The sequence below is a fragment of the Eschrichtius robustus genome, chromosome 17 (assembly GCF_028021215.1).
Source record: "Eschrichtius robustus isolate mEscRob2 chromosome 17, mEscRob2.pri, whole genome shotgun sequence".
Taxonomy (NCBI): Eukaryota; Metazoa; Chordata; class Mammalia; order Artiodactyla; family Eschrichtiidae; genus Eschrichtius; species Eschrichtius robustus.
The window spans coordinates 47,980,289-47,994,184 of record NC_090840.1 but is presented as its reverse complement, the minus strand read 5'-3'; the positions used below and the strand labels follow the sequence as shown (position 1 = coordinate 47,994,184).

At 38.4% G+C, this 13,896-nt stretch overlaps 1 protein-coding gene across 2 annotated transcripts in view; it reads right to left on the bottom strand.

Moving 5' to 3' along the window:
• Window positions 1-13,896, bottom strand: part of MTDH (metadherin) — a 56,898-nt gene that overhangs the window by 37,657 nt on the left and 5,345 nt on the right. For both annotated transcript variants that reach the window (XM_068525317.1, XM_068525318.1), the window contains exon 2: window positions 5,931-6,032. In XM_068525317.1, the coding sequence (XP_068381418.1) occupies window positions 5,931-6,032 (102 nt within the window). The remainder of the gene's footprint in view (window positions 1-5,930; window positions 6,033-13,896) is intronic.

Below are 13,896 nucleotides of genomic sequence, written 5' to 3'. Positions count from 1 at the left end.
TAATAAGCTAATTATATAATTATACCTATATAAAGAACTATATTTTCCAAAACAAACATTTTAGTGAGAAGCATGTCATGTTTTACATTGTGCAGATATCTTTTATGTCTGGCTCCATTAAAAAAACCTGGACTTGCATATCTGCTTTTGCATTAATTTGCTGTGATATATTATTTGATTGAAGCATATGAAGAAAATATGGCTACACATACATGTGGATACGTAATTGGAAAAGGGAGGACTTTTTCAATAGTTTTTTTCAGATAATTGTGATATTCTTGATAGTACATGAAAGATTAGCAGTTGCCAAGCGGAGGAGAGGGGAAATCGGGGAGCAACTGCTAACAGGCACAAGATTTCTTCTTGGGAAGAGGAACATGTTTAAAAATTAGACTGTGGTAATAGCTGTACAACTCCGTAAACACACCAAAACTGTACACTTGAAAGAAGTAAGTTCTATGGTATATCTCAAAATAAAGCTGTTTAACAAAAAAGAAAGAAAACCAGGGAACTTCCCTGGTGGCACAGCAGTTAAGAATCCGCCTGCCAATGCAGGGGACACAGGTTCGAGCCCTGGTCCGGGAAGATCCCACATGCCGCGGAACAACTAAGCCTGTGCACCACAACTACTCAGCCTGCGAGCCACAACTAGTGAGCCCATGTGCCACAACTACTGAAGCCTGCGTGCCTAGAGCCTGTGCTCCGCAACAAGAGAAGCCACCGCAATGAGAAGCCCGCGCACCGCAATGGAGAGTAGCCCCCACTCACCGCAACTAGAGAAAGCCCGCGGGAAAAGACCCAACGCAGCCAAAAATAATAAAATAAATAAATTAAATTAAAAAAATAGAAAGTTAAAGAAAGAAAACCAAAGTGTCTGGAGCTTAGAGAAGGTAAGAGGTAAGAAAAGAGACTTGAGCCACAGTGCCATTGGATTATGTTCAAGACTGTCGAGTAATAACAACGGGAAATCATGAAGGATTTTAGGTAGAGGAAGGAAAAAATATTACATCAAAACTTGTCAAGTGGTAGTTTCTTAAAAATTGTTGCAATTGTTGTGGAATCTGAAACTACATCAATGAGCTTTCTATACTTTACTACATTAAAATCCATTGGTCTACCTTGCACCTTAAATGAATCTTTTATACTTGTCTACTTTTGTAACATGCAAGCATTGAGCGTTTGGAAAATATTGATTCACTGAGTTACATACATCTTCCAAAAGGTTAAAAAACATTCTGGGGGGCTTCCCTGATGGTGCAGTGGTTAAGAATCCGCCTGCCAATGCAGGAGACATGGGTTCGAGCCCTGGTCCGGGAAGATCCCACATGCCGTGGAGCAACTAAGCCCGTGTGCCACAACTACTGAGCCTGCGCTCTAGAGCCCACGAGCGACAACTACTGAGCCCGCGTGCCACAACTACTGAAGCCTGCGTGCCTAGAGCGCATGCTCCGCAACAACAGAAGTCACCTCAAAGAGAAGCCTGCGCACCACAACGAAGAGTAGCCCCTGCTCGCCACAACTAGAGAAAGCCTGCGCGCAGCAAGGAAGACCCGACGCGGCCAATACATACATACATACATACATATATACATAAATAAATAAAATTTATAAAAAACAAAAAAACAAAAAACATTCTGGGGACTTCTCTGGTGGTCTCCCAGTGGTTAAGACTGCGCACTCCCAATGCAGGGGGCCCGGGTTCGATCCCTGGTCAGGCAACTAGATCCCACATGCATGCCCCACCTAAGATTTCGCATGCCACAACTAAGGAGCCGGCGAGCTGCCACTAAGGAGTCTGTGAGCTGCAACTAAGGAGCCCGCGTGCTGCAACTAAGACCTGGTGCAACCAAATAGATAAAAACAAACAAACAAACAAAAACCCCAATCCATTATATACAATATTTAAAAAAAACAACACATTTGTTAACATCACTGCTGATCTCATCAGCAATTCATTAAGTACTGGGATGTTGCCAAGCTCATGGTGGTAGACACAAATTTTCCAAATTTCTAATTTTCACTTGGCAACAAATCATTTTATCATTTGTAACAGCACTATCAGTTGTTTTCCTTGAACTGTCTTGATTATTTTTGAGAAAATGTCTACAAATACCCAACTCTAAATAACCATGGCCTCTCAGTTGTTCTCTCAAGTAAAAATGGAGTAACAAGAAATAAGTGGCTAGTCCAGCTTGCAACTCAACTGCACAGGTGCTTTTCCTCAAGGCAACCACTGTTTTTCAGTACAGAGCATACTTTATGCATACTTCCCATTTCATCATACAGAATATTAAACGGCATGTATTCAGAAGTCAATAATTAATCAAATGAATAATGATCATTTTTTCAGATTCGTCAAGGATACTCTTAAGTGGAATTAGCTTTTTTATTTTTTTTTTCCTTTTTATTTTTCCAACTGTAAGTGGATTGCAGTAAAGAATTCAACTACAAGTAGCTTGGTGTCACTGCCTTTATTTGTACTAAGGAGTCAGTAGTTTTACTCACTACTGCTTTTCGCACCATTAATGCAAATATTAACACAGTGGAAAAGACAAACAATGTCTTAATTATTCTGAAAACAGTTTTGTCTTCTGGGACCCAACAAAAAGGTCCCTGGAACCCCTTCACAGGGGTCCACGGACCACACTTTGAGAACTGCTACCTCAAAGAAATTGAGAGAGCATTACTTACTAGCTATGTGATCCTGGGCAATTCATTAAACTCTTTTCAATAAGCTGTATAAAAAAAATGATAATACCCTCCTCCCTGTGCATTAGGATTAAGAGATGTGAAAATATTTTGTACTCTGTGTAGCATCCCGAAAATGTAAGAACTTGTTAATATTTATAATGAATATTTCAGTAGGACACCACTGACTTTGTCCGCAACAACCTGATTGTGACCAAATTTTATACATTTTTGCTTTTGCTATTTTTCTTACTAACCATCTTTACACTTCTATCTTAATTCAGACCTTTACAATCACAGATGCAATGTTGATTTGTTAATCATAAATGTTGCTGCCAGCTGAGCATATCTAAGTTTTTATCATACCCCACCCCACCCTGACCAGTCAAACCTGTCTAGGGCTTTCCCTTGAGTCTGAATATGTTGTTTTGTTTCAGCTGAACAATGACTGACTGTGTTCATTTGTTTCTCTCCCCTGCCAAAATTGGCCTCCCCACTTCTACTCACTGAAATACCATCCCCATCCTCAAGAGTCCAATTAAGTCAATCTTTTCTGGCTACCCAAATAGGATAATCTTACTTCTCTGAATACCTGGCACTCAAGGCCGTATGTTACCTGGTATCTTCTCTTATGCTTGCCTTTCCTTAACTAGACTGTAATCTCTCTGAGGGTAAGTACGTCTTACATTTCTCCTTATTCTCTTCATCATCAAATAGCACAATGCATTCAGCCTGGCTAATGATCCAGTGTATACTCTACTAGAGACTAGCATCAATGAAGCATTAACCTTCATATCCAAATGGACCTGGTAGCTTAACTTGCTTTATAGACCCAATATCTATAGCTCTTGTCATATACGGTTTTTAGACAGTTTTATCTATAAGGCTTACTCAAGTGACAGGACAAGGTATTCAATATCACTGCATAGAGTGCAACTGCTTTACGGGCAAACTGTATTTCTTAAAGTGCCTAACGTGGCTCTGAGAGGAAAACAAATACATAATAATACATATTAAGGTGCATAAGTAGACCTAAGATGTTTATTTACGAAAAAAGACAGTAAGAAGTCTTAAAAAAAACCCCACATATTTAAAACACACAACAGCACACAGCACAATAGCATAAAAAGTTAACTGAAATGAGAGTCACCTGGACTGAACCAAGTTAAAAAGCATAAATTCAAGATGTAGGATTGCGAAAAGAAACATTAAGCATGAGTGGTAGCATTTATTATTATGCAAAAAGTCAAATCAAATAGGCGACAAACCAAAGGTAGAAGCCTTGCACTAAAAAAGCAATGGCAACTGAAAGGAGGTGGTTCTGTCAAGTGATTAAACAGCACATGGGCTTTGGCATCCGAATGAGCTGGGTTCAAATCCCAGTTCAGAAACTACGTATGAAATTAGAGAAATCACACAATCCCTCTATGCTTCAGAGCCCTTATTTGTAAATGGGACTAATACTATTTGCCTGGAAGAGTTTTTGAAAGGATTAGAAATAATACAGAGCAGTGAAAAGTACAGACTTTGGAGTGATGGGTCTAGGTTAGAACTGACTGTACTTTTAAAAGCTTAGGTAACTTAAGCCTCAGGTTTCTTATTTGTAAGACAGGTATGATACCACCTCCTCAGCATTCTTGCGAGGATAATTAAAGTAACATGTATAAATATTCTATAAAGTCTTAAAAGTACACCCAGTAAGTGCTCAATAAGTTGTCCCTACTATATTATAAGTAAATATATTTACTTATAATTAAATAAGTAATTATGTACGAAGTAAATATGTACGATATATACACATACCTCACCTTGCACAGTGCCTGCCATGTTATAGATACTTAACAAATGTCAACCATTATAATTACTTTCTAACATAAGAGATTTCAGAATGATTTAAAACTTTAAACTATGGTTTTACATCCCGATACATACAATCTATATATAATTAATCAATCAGAGATGAATGGTAGTTGATTAATTATTCCAACTACAGATTTTTCAGGATAATTCAGGGAGTGGAAGCAGGAGTTAAGTATAAAATGCTCACTAGTAAAGAGAAAGCCCAGGAACAAGGAAACACTAGATGGGAGAAGTATACCTCTACATTAAGCATATAAACTATTCACAGTGTAAATTCACAGTCCCTAAATTGTATGCTTGTTAATAAAAGTAATTTACTATTTATTTTTCTGCCAAAGGCAAAGTCGGACATATATTTAATTCTTTCCCACAACCATCCTTCATTTTAAGCCATCCTACCTGCAGCTGTCTTGGCCCTAGACCAATTTCACCGGGTTACAGGGCAGAATTGATCTCACCAGTTCTTCAGTGGTATTTTGAAATTATGAGCATTAAGAAACTGTACCAAGCACTTCACACCACTACGCTACGGGGCTGGAGTTGTGGCACCTTGGTTCCTAGAAACCACTTACCTACCTGTGGTTGTTTTTTTGTTCGTTTTCCCTGAAAAGGAGTCATGCATGCAAGGGTTAAAAAAAAAAGGGGCGGGGGGAGAGGTTGCAGTTTTTAATGTACCAAAAAGAATTAAATAAAAAGTCTCTCGCCCACAGCAGGAGGTACCACTGTTAACAGAGTCTTGTACATTTTGCCTACTTACAAACTAAAGTAAGTCAAATAAAAACGGGTTGGTTCTAACACTGGCAACTGGAAAATGAATAAAATCCCAGGAATGTACCATTAACGGGGTATAATAGATTGTCTTATTTGAAAACTTAAGAGTGCACATCCAAACCTTTTAATAATGACCTGAGTACAGAATATTTTCCTTTGTTAAACAAATTCAAATTGTATCTAATAAGTAGATGATTATGTCGCTGTCACAATAGAAATCTATATTAACACTTAATACCATAGAACAATTTTGCCAAGCCTTTTCATGCCAAAAGTGCACTATTAACAAAGGTATCACAATTTTGTTTTCCAATAAGAGGTATGTTACATATCTGGAACCTTACTCATATAAAAGATGTTCAAGTCATGAATAAATTGTTTCTGGCAAAATGAAAACTTAATAATGTCACGGCAATGTTTAAAATACTTGGTGATACATCCCTCCTTAAAAAACAAACAAAACCAACTTACTTAAACCTCCACCACCCATCCATCCGCTATGATAAATTCAGATTTTTAGTTTTCCTTAAATGGGGGTGTACATGTAACACTTTATATGTCACCCTCTTTATTAAGAGCCTTGCATATATTTTCACATGCTCCCAACTGACCTTTTCATTTTTCTTGTGTGTCTCTAATGGCTGCTTAGCTGCTGCACTCCGAGGAGTTCGGACGACCTCTTCCTCAGCCACTTCGATGGTCCGTCCGTTTGGCTGCACAGCAACAATAACGGATTCTGTTATCAAACTGCTTGGCAGAGCAAATCAAAGATTTGTACTCAGGACACAGAATATACAACAATCAAATTCTACCCCCGACCCAAATTAAAGACTTTTGTACAGCTGTGTTATCTAAGACTATTGTCCCTAGGAACTACATCTTGTAATATAATAAAGAATGAACTTATAAGCAAAACTGTACCACAAATTTATTTTCTGATTTCACCCAGGCATCAGTACCTCCAACAAAAAATAGTGGAATGGAAGCAGGAAAAAGAACTAAATTGTATTTGCATTCTGACCATCAATTGGCTGTGTAATCTCAGAGTATTTCACTCGTTATCTTTGAGTCTTGTTTCTACATCTATAAAAATGATAGGTCTGATCTATTCAAAAGTCCACAAACTTTTTTGGTAAAGGGCCAGATAGAAAATATTTTAGGCTTTGTGAGCTATGGAGTCTCTGTCCCAACTACAAAACTCTGCTACTGTAGCACAAAAGCAGCCACAGACGATACATAAAGGAATGAGTGTGTCTGTGTTCCAAAAAACTTTACAAACACAGGTGGAGGGCCAGATTTGGTCCATGGACCACAGTTTGTTGGTCTCTGTATTAGATCATCGCTAATGTCCCCTGTAATCTTACAATCTAATAGCTCTACTATTCTAGGATTAAGAAGCTTTACTAACCCGCTGCCACAGTTTAAAAAGGCTACCTCAGTTTTCCTAACATCCCCAAAATAAAATGATAGCACTTAGAGGTATTCATGAGTAGAATTAAGTCTGTGAACACCAATTCTGGCTTTTAATCAGAATCACTAGTTTGGGTTTTTTTTTTTTTTAAATGAAGCATTTCTGAGCCCCATCACCAGAAATATACTTAGATTCAGAACTCTGAAGAAAAGGGCCCAGGTATCTCCCAGGTATCTGTCTTTCTAACCTCTTCTTTCTGGATCTTACTACTTCTTTTCACTTGCCCATTCTTCTCATATTCAACACAGTAAGTTAGCAAATCAATATACTAGTTTAAATTGCTTTATTTCTAGTTCTTGCAGAACAGATTTCCACCAGATTACTTATTACAGCAGACCTATAGCCATGAAAACAAAATGAATGTTCAAAGTTTTTCTAATGTGACATTACCTGCATTTGTGCAAAATTATCAGGGATATGCAGTTGGAAAGAGAAACCATTAATATCCCAAAACCCAATCTGCAGTTTTCCCAAAGATTTATGGCGGAAAAATCCAAACAAAAGCTGTCTTTTAGCTGATTAAATTCCTAATTAACTCAAATTTAATATGCTGAGTCTTAAGCAACTTGTTAAAGTCAGACAGCTAATGTTGAAACCAGGTGTCCTCACTCTCGGTTTGGTTTTCTTTCCTCTGGGCTGTTTTGCCACTTTAATGCCGTCTCTTCTCACTTCTCTGTGTTTATGTATATTGGGGGGGTGGGGAGGGGTGGAGGAGACAATGCATTGAGAAAGGTCAGAAACCCCAGAAAGGAATTTGGGCTTAGAGCCATATCCACATCAGGAATATAAAACTTTATTTAATCCTACTTTCCAGTATCACCATCTTACTTGTCAATTCTCATATGCCATTTCTTATTTCAGACTAGTCAAGCTTACTTTTTCTGATTTTCTGGGGTCGTCCTCACCTTTCCATGTAAGCTTTACTCCAACTGACCAATCTTACAGCTCTAAGTCCACACAGTTTCCCTCTCTTCACTTGTGGCAGCTCACAAGCCTCACATCTGTGAAACTTCATTTAACTAATTAATCCCTTCAGCAAACTATCATAGTCACTTATATGATACCTCCATTTTACTCATGTAAATGACTAAATTGAGTCATTTTAATTTATATACTAGCTGTAAAAAGGTGAAATTAAGTGGTTAAAAACTATCTTAAAAACCGCTAAAAAGTTCAATGCAATTCCTTTGAGACAACTGCAAACAATGCTGATAGAGCCTCCCAAATGAAAGATGAAACCATCTTTCCTTCTGGACAAATACAAAGTCTGAAATCCTCAATCAGTGACCAACAGAGGAACACTCAGTCTCCATTTCATAGGCTCTGCGATGATCAGCAAGCCAAAGGTGGTCCCACGTTCCAACCTGTGCCAATTTTACTTGCTTCTTTGCAACAACTTATGTAGTGGCTAGAACTGCAGCTGTTCCCTCTGGTCTATGCAGATTTCCCAATTTTCCACTAACTTTTGGGCTTTATATAGGTCTCATAACTATTGGGGTTCCATAAGTCATCAACAGCTCCCCACAAATGCCTGACACCATGAAATAATAAGCCCCCTATCCCAAGGGAAAAGTCAACAGCATTCTTAGGTAGCAGGAAAAGAGGATACACTATGGTGGTTGTGCCTCTCCTACCTATCAACAGCACTAATCTGATCTCTACTAGCTGGTCAAGGAAGCCTTGTCCTGGGTAAAGCATTAACCACATTTAAATTAGCAAATCCCTAAATGGAAGCATATTATGCAGATCTGCTCACACGCAAACTAACACTTCAAATCCAATGTGACTTCCATGCTGGGTTTTACATGAAAGTATCTTCTCTGATCATAGAGACTTTATAATATATATGGTGTTGTTTCTACAGGTTAGAATTACATGGGCCTCTTGCTGTACCCCGGTTTAAAATCCTCTGGAAAATTTTGAGGTGTTCCCCTCCAGGGCCAACCAAAGCTAATTTTATATATAGCATGCAATCTATATTTTAAATTAGACCACCCCAAAATGTCCTTCAAATTTGGTGAAAATCAACCAGTAACAGAAAAATGATATAATCATTTCTTACAGGGATAAACTTGTAGACAATGCCATGTCAGCCTTATTATTAAACATTCCCTCAACTCCCATCCCAGATCCTTTTAAAAAATACATTCACAAAAGAACGTGTGTGTGTTGGGAGGGTGATATGGCAGAATGAAGACACCTAGCTGACAATCAGGAAAATAAAATGGAGGAGGGGGCCACACAGCAGGGGAACAGGGTCTTATTTGATAACTACTCAAGGAAATAAAATTCTTCACGTTAGTCAATCTCCAATTTACTAATTCCATAAACATTTATTAAGTACTTAAGCACAAGGCACCTCGCTAGGGACCTCAGGGACGAGGACATACGAAAATAATCTGCCCTCTGGGAGATTCAAGGTTCAGAATAAGAAGATATGCTCAATAATAGACTTCTACTCCATTTGAGTGGCCTTTATATATCTGTTAAACTGATTCTAAATTGCAGAAGAATCTATAGCTAAGGTAAGCATAAACAAGGTTTAACATTTGACACTTCTAAAATGAAAGCATTTAGAATCCTATTCTCAGTTATATAAATTTTATTTTTAGCCACGAAATGTAAAAACCATGACTTCAAATTACTTGGAAACTTCTTAAGTTTATTTATTTATTTTTTCTTAATTTTTTTAAAAAATTTATTTTATTTAGTTTTGGCTGTGTTGGGTCTTCGTTGCTGCGCACAGGCTTTCTCTAGTTGCGGCAAGCGGGGGCTACTCTTTGTTGCGGTGCATGGGCTTCTCATTGCGGTGGCTTCTCTTGTTGCGGAGCATGGGCTCTAGGCGCCCAGGCTTCAGCAGTTGTGGCCCGTGGGCTCAGCAGTTGTGGCCCGTGAGCTCTAGAGTGCAGGCTCAGTAGTTGTGGCACACGAGCTTAGTTGCTCTGCGGAATGTGGGATCTTCCCGAACCCGTGTTCCCTGCATTGGCAGGCGGATTCTTAACCACTGCACCACCAGGGAAGTCCATTTCTTAAGTTTAGAAACTAGAAGGGCAGTCTACTAACTACCAAAAAAAGGGGAAATATGAAAAGACTATGGGCTTTGGAGTGGACAACCTGGGATTAAGGCCCAACTTCCATATTTAATCACCGTGACTTTAAGCATTTTCCTTGACTTAACCCTCAACTTCATCATCTGTAAATACGAAGAAAATATGTAACTTGTCTTATGTAACTTGTTAAAGTGACAGTAAATGAGAAAACATGTGAAAGCATACTTTACTTGCTCAAGAAAGTTTCTTCCCTTCAATATCCTTTCCTCTCCAAAGCTATGATGGCCCATATACTCAACCCATGTTCCAGCACTCAAGTCATTTTTCATACTAGCAAGCTCAAAATAAATGTTAAGTCCTGGTGGTCAAGAGGGCTAACAAACTGTACATGTATCCAATGGGCCCAATGCTCCAGACACAAATTCTTTTGGGAAGTTAACAGAATACAAATGATGAGTAAATGTATCCTCTCAGAGGCTAGAAATAGTCCAGGCTTGCTCTAGAGACATGTCATACTATCTTTCTTTTTTAAAAAGCTGCTTATAGTTTCACTGTTTTCTAGAAAAATTACACAATATTCATTCATGTTCATTCACTCAACATCCAGTAAGTGAACTCAGTAGAGTAATATGCAGAACCCTTAAAACCTTGAAACAAAGGCAAGTGAGGCACAATTCCTGCCCTCAAGAAGCTTAGACCAAAGCAAAGGAAGAACACAATAGCACACACTAAAATACCAGACAAAAGATGTACTCTGCCTCCCCCACCCCCCCCATCCCGTCCCCATTCCCCAGCCTCTTTTTTTTTTTTTTTAAATTAATTAATTATTTATTTATTTTTGGGCTGTGTTGGGTCTTAGTTTCTGTGCGAGGGCCTCCTCCAGCTGCGGCAAACGGGGACCACTCTTCATCGCGGTGCGCGGGCCTCTCACCATCGCGGCCTCTCTTGTTGCGGAGCACAGCCTCCAGACGCGCAGGCCCAGCAGCTGTGGCTCACGGGCCTAGTCGCTCCGCGGCATGTGGGATCTTCCCAGACCAGGGCTCGAACCCGTGTGCCCTGCATTGGCAGGCAGATGCTCAACCACTGCGCCACCAGGGAAGCCCCCCCAGCCTCTTAAAGGAGAAGAGTATGAGTTTTGAAGGCAAGCTGAGACCACGGTTGAATCCCCAAATGTCTATCACCCTGGACAAGTTACTACTTCACTGGAGTCTCAATTTTCTTAGCTGGAAATTATACTGAGCATACAGGAAGCGTAAGACTACATATTATGTCCATGATAAAAAAAAATAAAGGCAAGACATCATGGAAATTCAAGAGATATCATCTTTAGCTGATAGACCTAATAATTTCCAAGTATTTGCCATGTGCCAAGCACATGCATTATCTCATTCAATGGACAAGACTTAGTCTTGGTCAGTTTCTTAGTTTTAGTTGTGAAGAGTGCTGATACATATTCAAGACAGAACAATTTCTTGTCATTTATTTGAAAACACAAATTGTGTGTTTTTTCCTGCCAAATGTTGTGCACATATCAATTACATAAACTAAACATACACATAAACTACAGCTTCAGTCACAGTAATTTACCAACTTATTTTTAAATTCAACCCCAATTTTAAACTCCTAAAAACTAAGAGGATAATCTTACAAATATGGCCTATAAATCAAATTTGCAAAATCTTGCTATATATCCTGAGATATTTCCTTTAGGGTAAAGATCCTTGTGCCTTCTCAACAGCTAGCCAAAACTAAATCCTCTTCGGGGATTCCAAAACATCTCTTTGTTGATTGCATCAGGGATGCTCAGGGCTACTTTTATAGGTTAGAGAGATGACATTCAATACCTATCACATGGCCAAATTATTCTAAAGATGATTTTTGAAACACTAAATACAGCATTGGTTTTCAAGGTTTTATGTCAGATGGGTACTGAGGTAAGGATTACAGGTGATACAGCAGACACATATCCGTGTAATTCTTTCTCAGATCCTGATGGATGCCTTCTGGAACACTGGCATTCTGTGGAACAGTTTGAAAACCACTAGCATAGTTGGAGAGAAAACAGAGTAAATTTAAAAACTGGACAGGAATTCCCAGGTGATCCAGTGGTTAGGAACTTGGTGTTTTCACTGCCAAGGGCCGGGTTCAATCCCTGGTGGGGGAACTAAGATCCCACAAGCCATGTGGCGCGGCCAAATAAAACTGGTCAGATAACACCAAGTCCTCACAGAGATCTTATGATTTTGTTTGAATAGTAATAATAGTAACAATCATTTAAAAATGCTTTCAAGGCTTTCACAACCTTAAGAAGTAGTACATTACTCAATAAAGCCAAAGTGCAACAAAAACAAGTGTTCGGAGGGTTTATTGCTGCTCTTGGTATTTAAGATGAGCACAATTATTTAAGGTCTTTTCTGTCAGAACTATTGAAGGTCTTTTCTGCAAGGCCTCTGGCAGAAGAAAATGACAGGATGAAAAAGTCCTGTCATGTAACCAAACAAATGGAGCCAAAATTCTGGAGCTTCTGTAAAGGTCATTATAATTTTCAGCAGAAACTTCTGATTCTAAAAGTAAAATTTAAAAGCAACAAAGTTGTAACTCACTGAGAAAATTAGATTTGTTCTCTGAATGCAATATAATATCCTGGAACATGCTATCAAAATGAGAGGTTACAAAAAAAAAAAAATCAGAGAGGTATAATGGAAATAACAGTGAGTTCTTAGACTAGAAATCAGGGTATTGTTTTGCCTTTGAAATGCCTTTGCTCTATGACCTTGAATAAGTCACTTAATCTCTCTGAATCTCAAGATTCCTTTTTGTAAAATCAGGAATGTTTGTTTTACCTATCACTCAGGATTTTTAAATCAAATGAGTATTCTTCTAAGACTTAAAACTAAGAGGACTAGTGACTTAAAGGGAAAAAGAAAATCCTGTAGATGACACGAAACTTTAGTAATACCTGGGATGACATGGCAAAACCACCACCTATGAATAAAAGACATAATTCTATTGAGAATACCTTAAAAAACAAATTTACTTAGCCCAATAACAGATTAGATTATTCAACTAAACAGTGAGATGTCATTTTAGATACTTCATTCAGCACTTAGTTTAACAAATAATTATCAAAGGCTCTTATATGCCAGTCACTGCTTGCTATCCCATATCAAGGCTTATAATCTAGTGGAGAGAAAAGACACCGAGCAAAAGTAAATGAGTAAGTTACTAGACAACTTACAAACTACAATAAAGGAAACACATATAAGAGGTTAAGACAGAAAATAGAAGGGGATGCCTATTTCAAATAGGGTGATCAGGAAAGCATTTTCTGGGAAGGTGAGTTTTAAAGTGAGATCTAAAGGCTGATTAGAACAGTGCGGTCAAGATGGTTCCAGAAGTGTTAATAACAGCTCACATAAAGGTACTGGGTTGTGAGAGTTTGAAGAACTGAAAAAGATTACTATAGGTGAAGGTAGCAAATGAGAGGAAACCAACTCAAAATTGCTTAGAAAAAAAAGCAGGTGCTGGGCCATATAGGAAAGAAGTTTAGATTTTAAATGCAAAAGCTACTGAAATGTTCGTTTTAGACAAGATGGTGACTTGTTTTTAAAAAGACTCCTTACTAGGGTGTTGAGGAAGGACTGGGGGCAGCCAACAGAAGCTACTGCTGTACAAGTGAGTTAAGGTGATAATAGCTGGACTAAATATACGTTTTGGAGATAAAACTGATGGTACTTGCTGAAGGATTAGGATATGAGGTGAAGATGAGGAGGTAAGGAAACTAGAAGAACCAAGAACGATTCTTAGATTTTTGGCTCGAGTAACTGAAGGAATGGCAGAGTCATTTACCATTTACAGAAATGGGGAAGACTGGGAAAGGGCAGGGAATTATAAGCCCTGTTTTGGCGATGTTAAAGTTTTTGAGACAAACATCAGGTTTCTAATTGAAGAAATCCAGTGTACATCTAGACATGAGGTTTTGGAGATGAGAGGAACAGTCCAGTTACAGATACAGGCAAATAAACAGTTGATCACCACTATTTGAAGATTCCATAT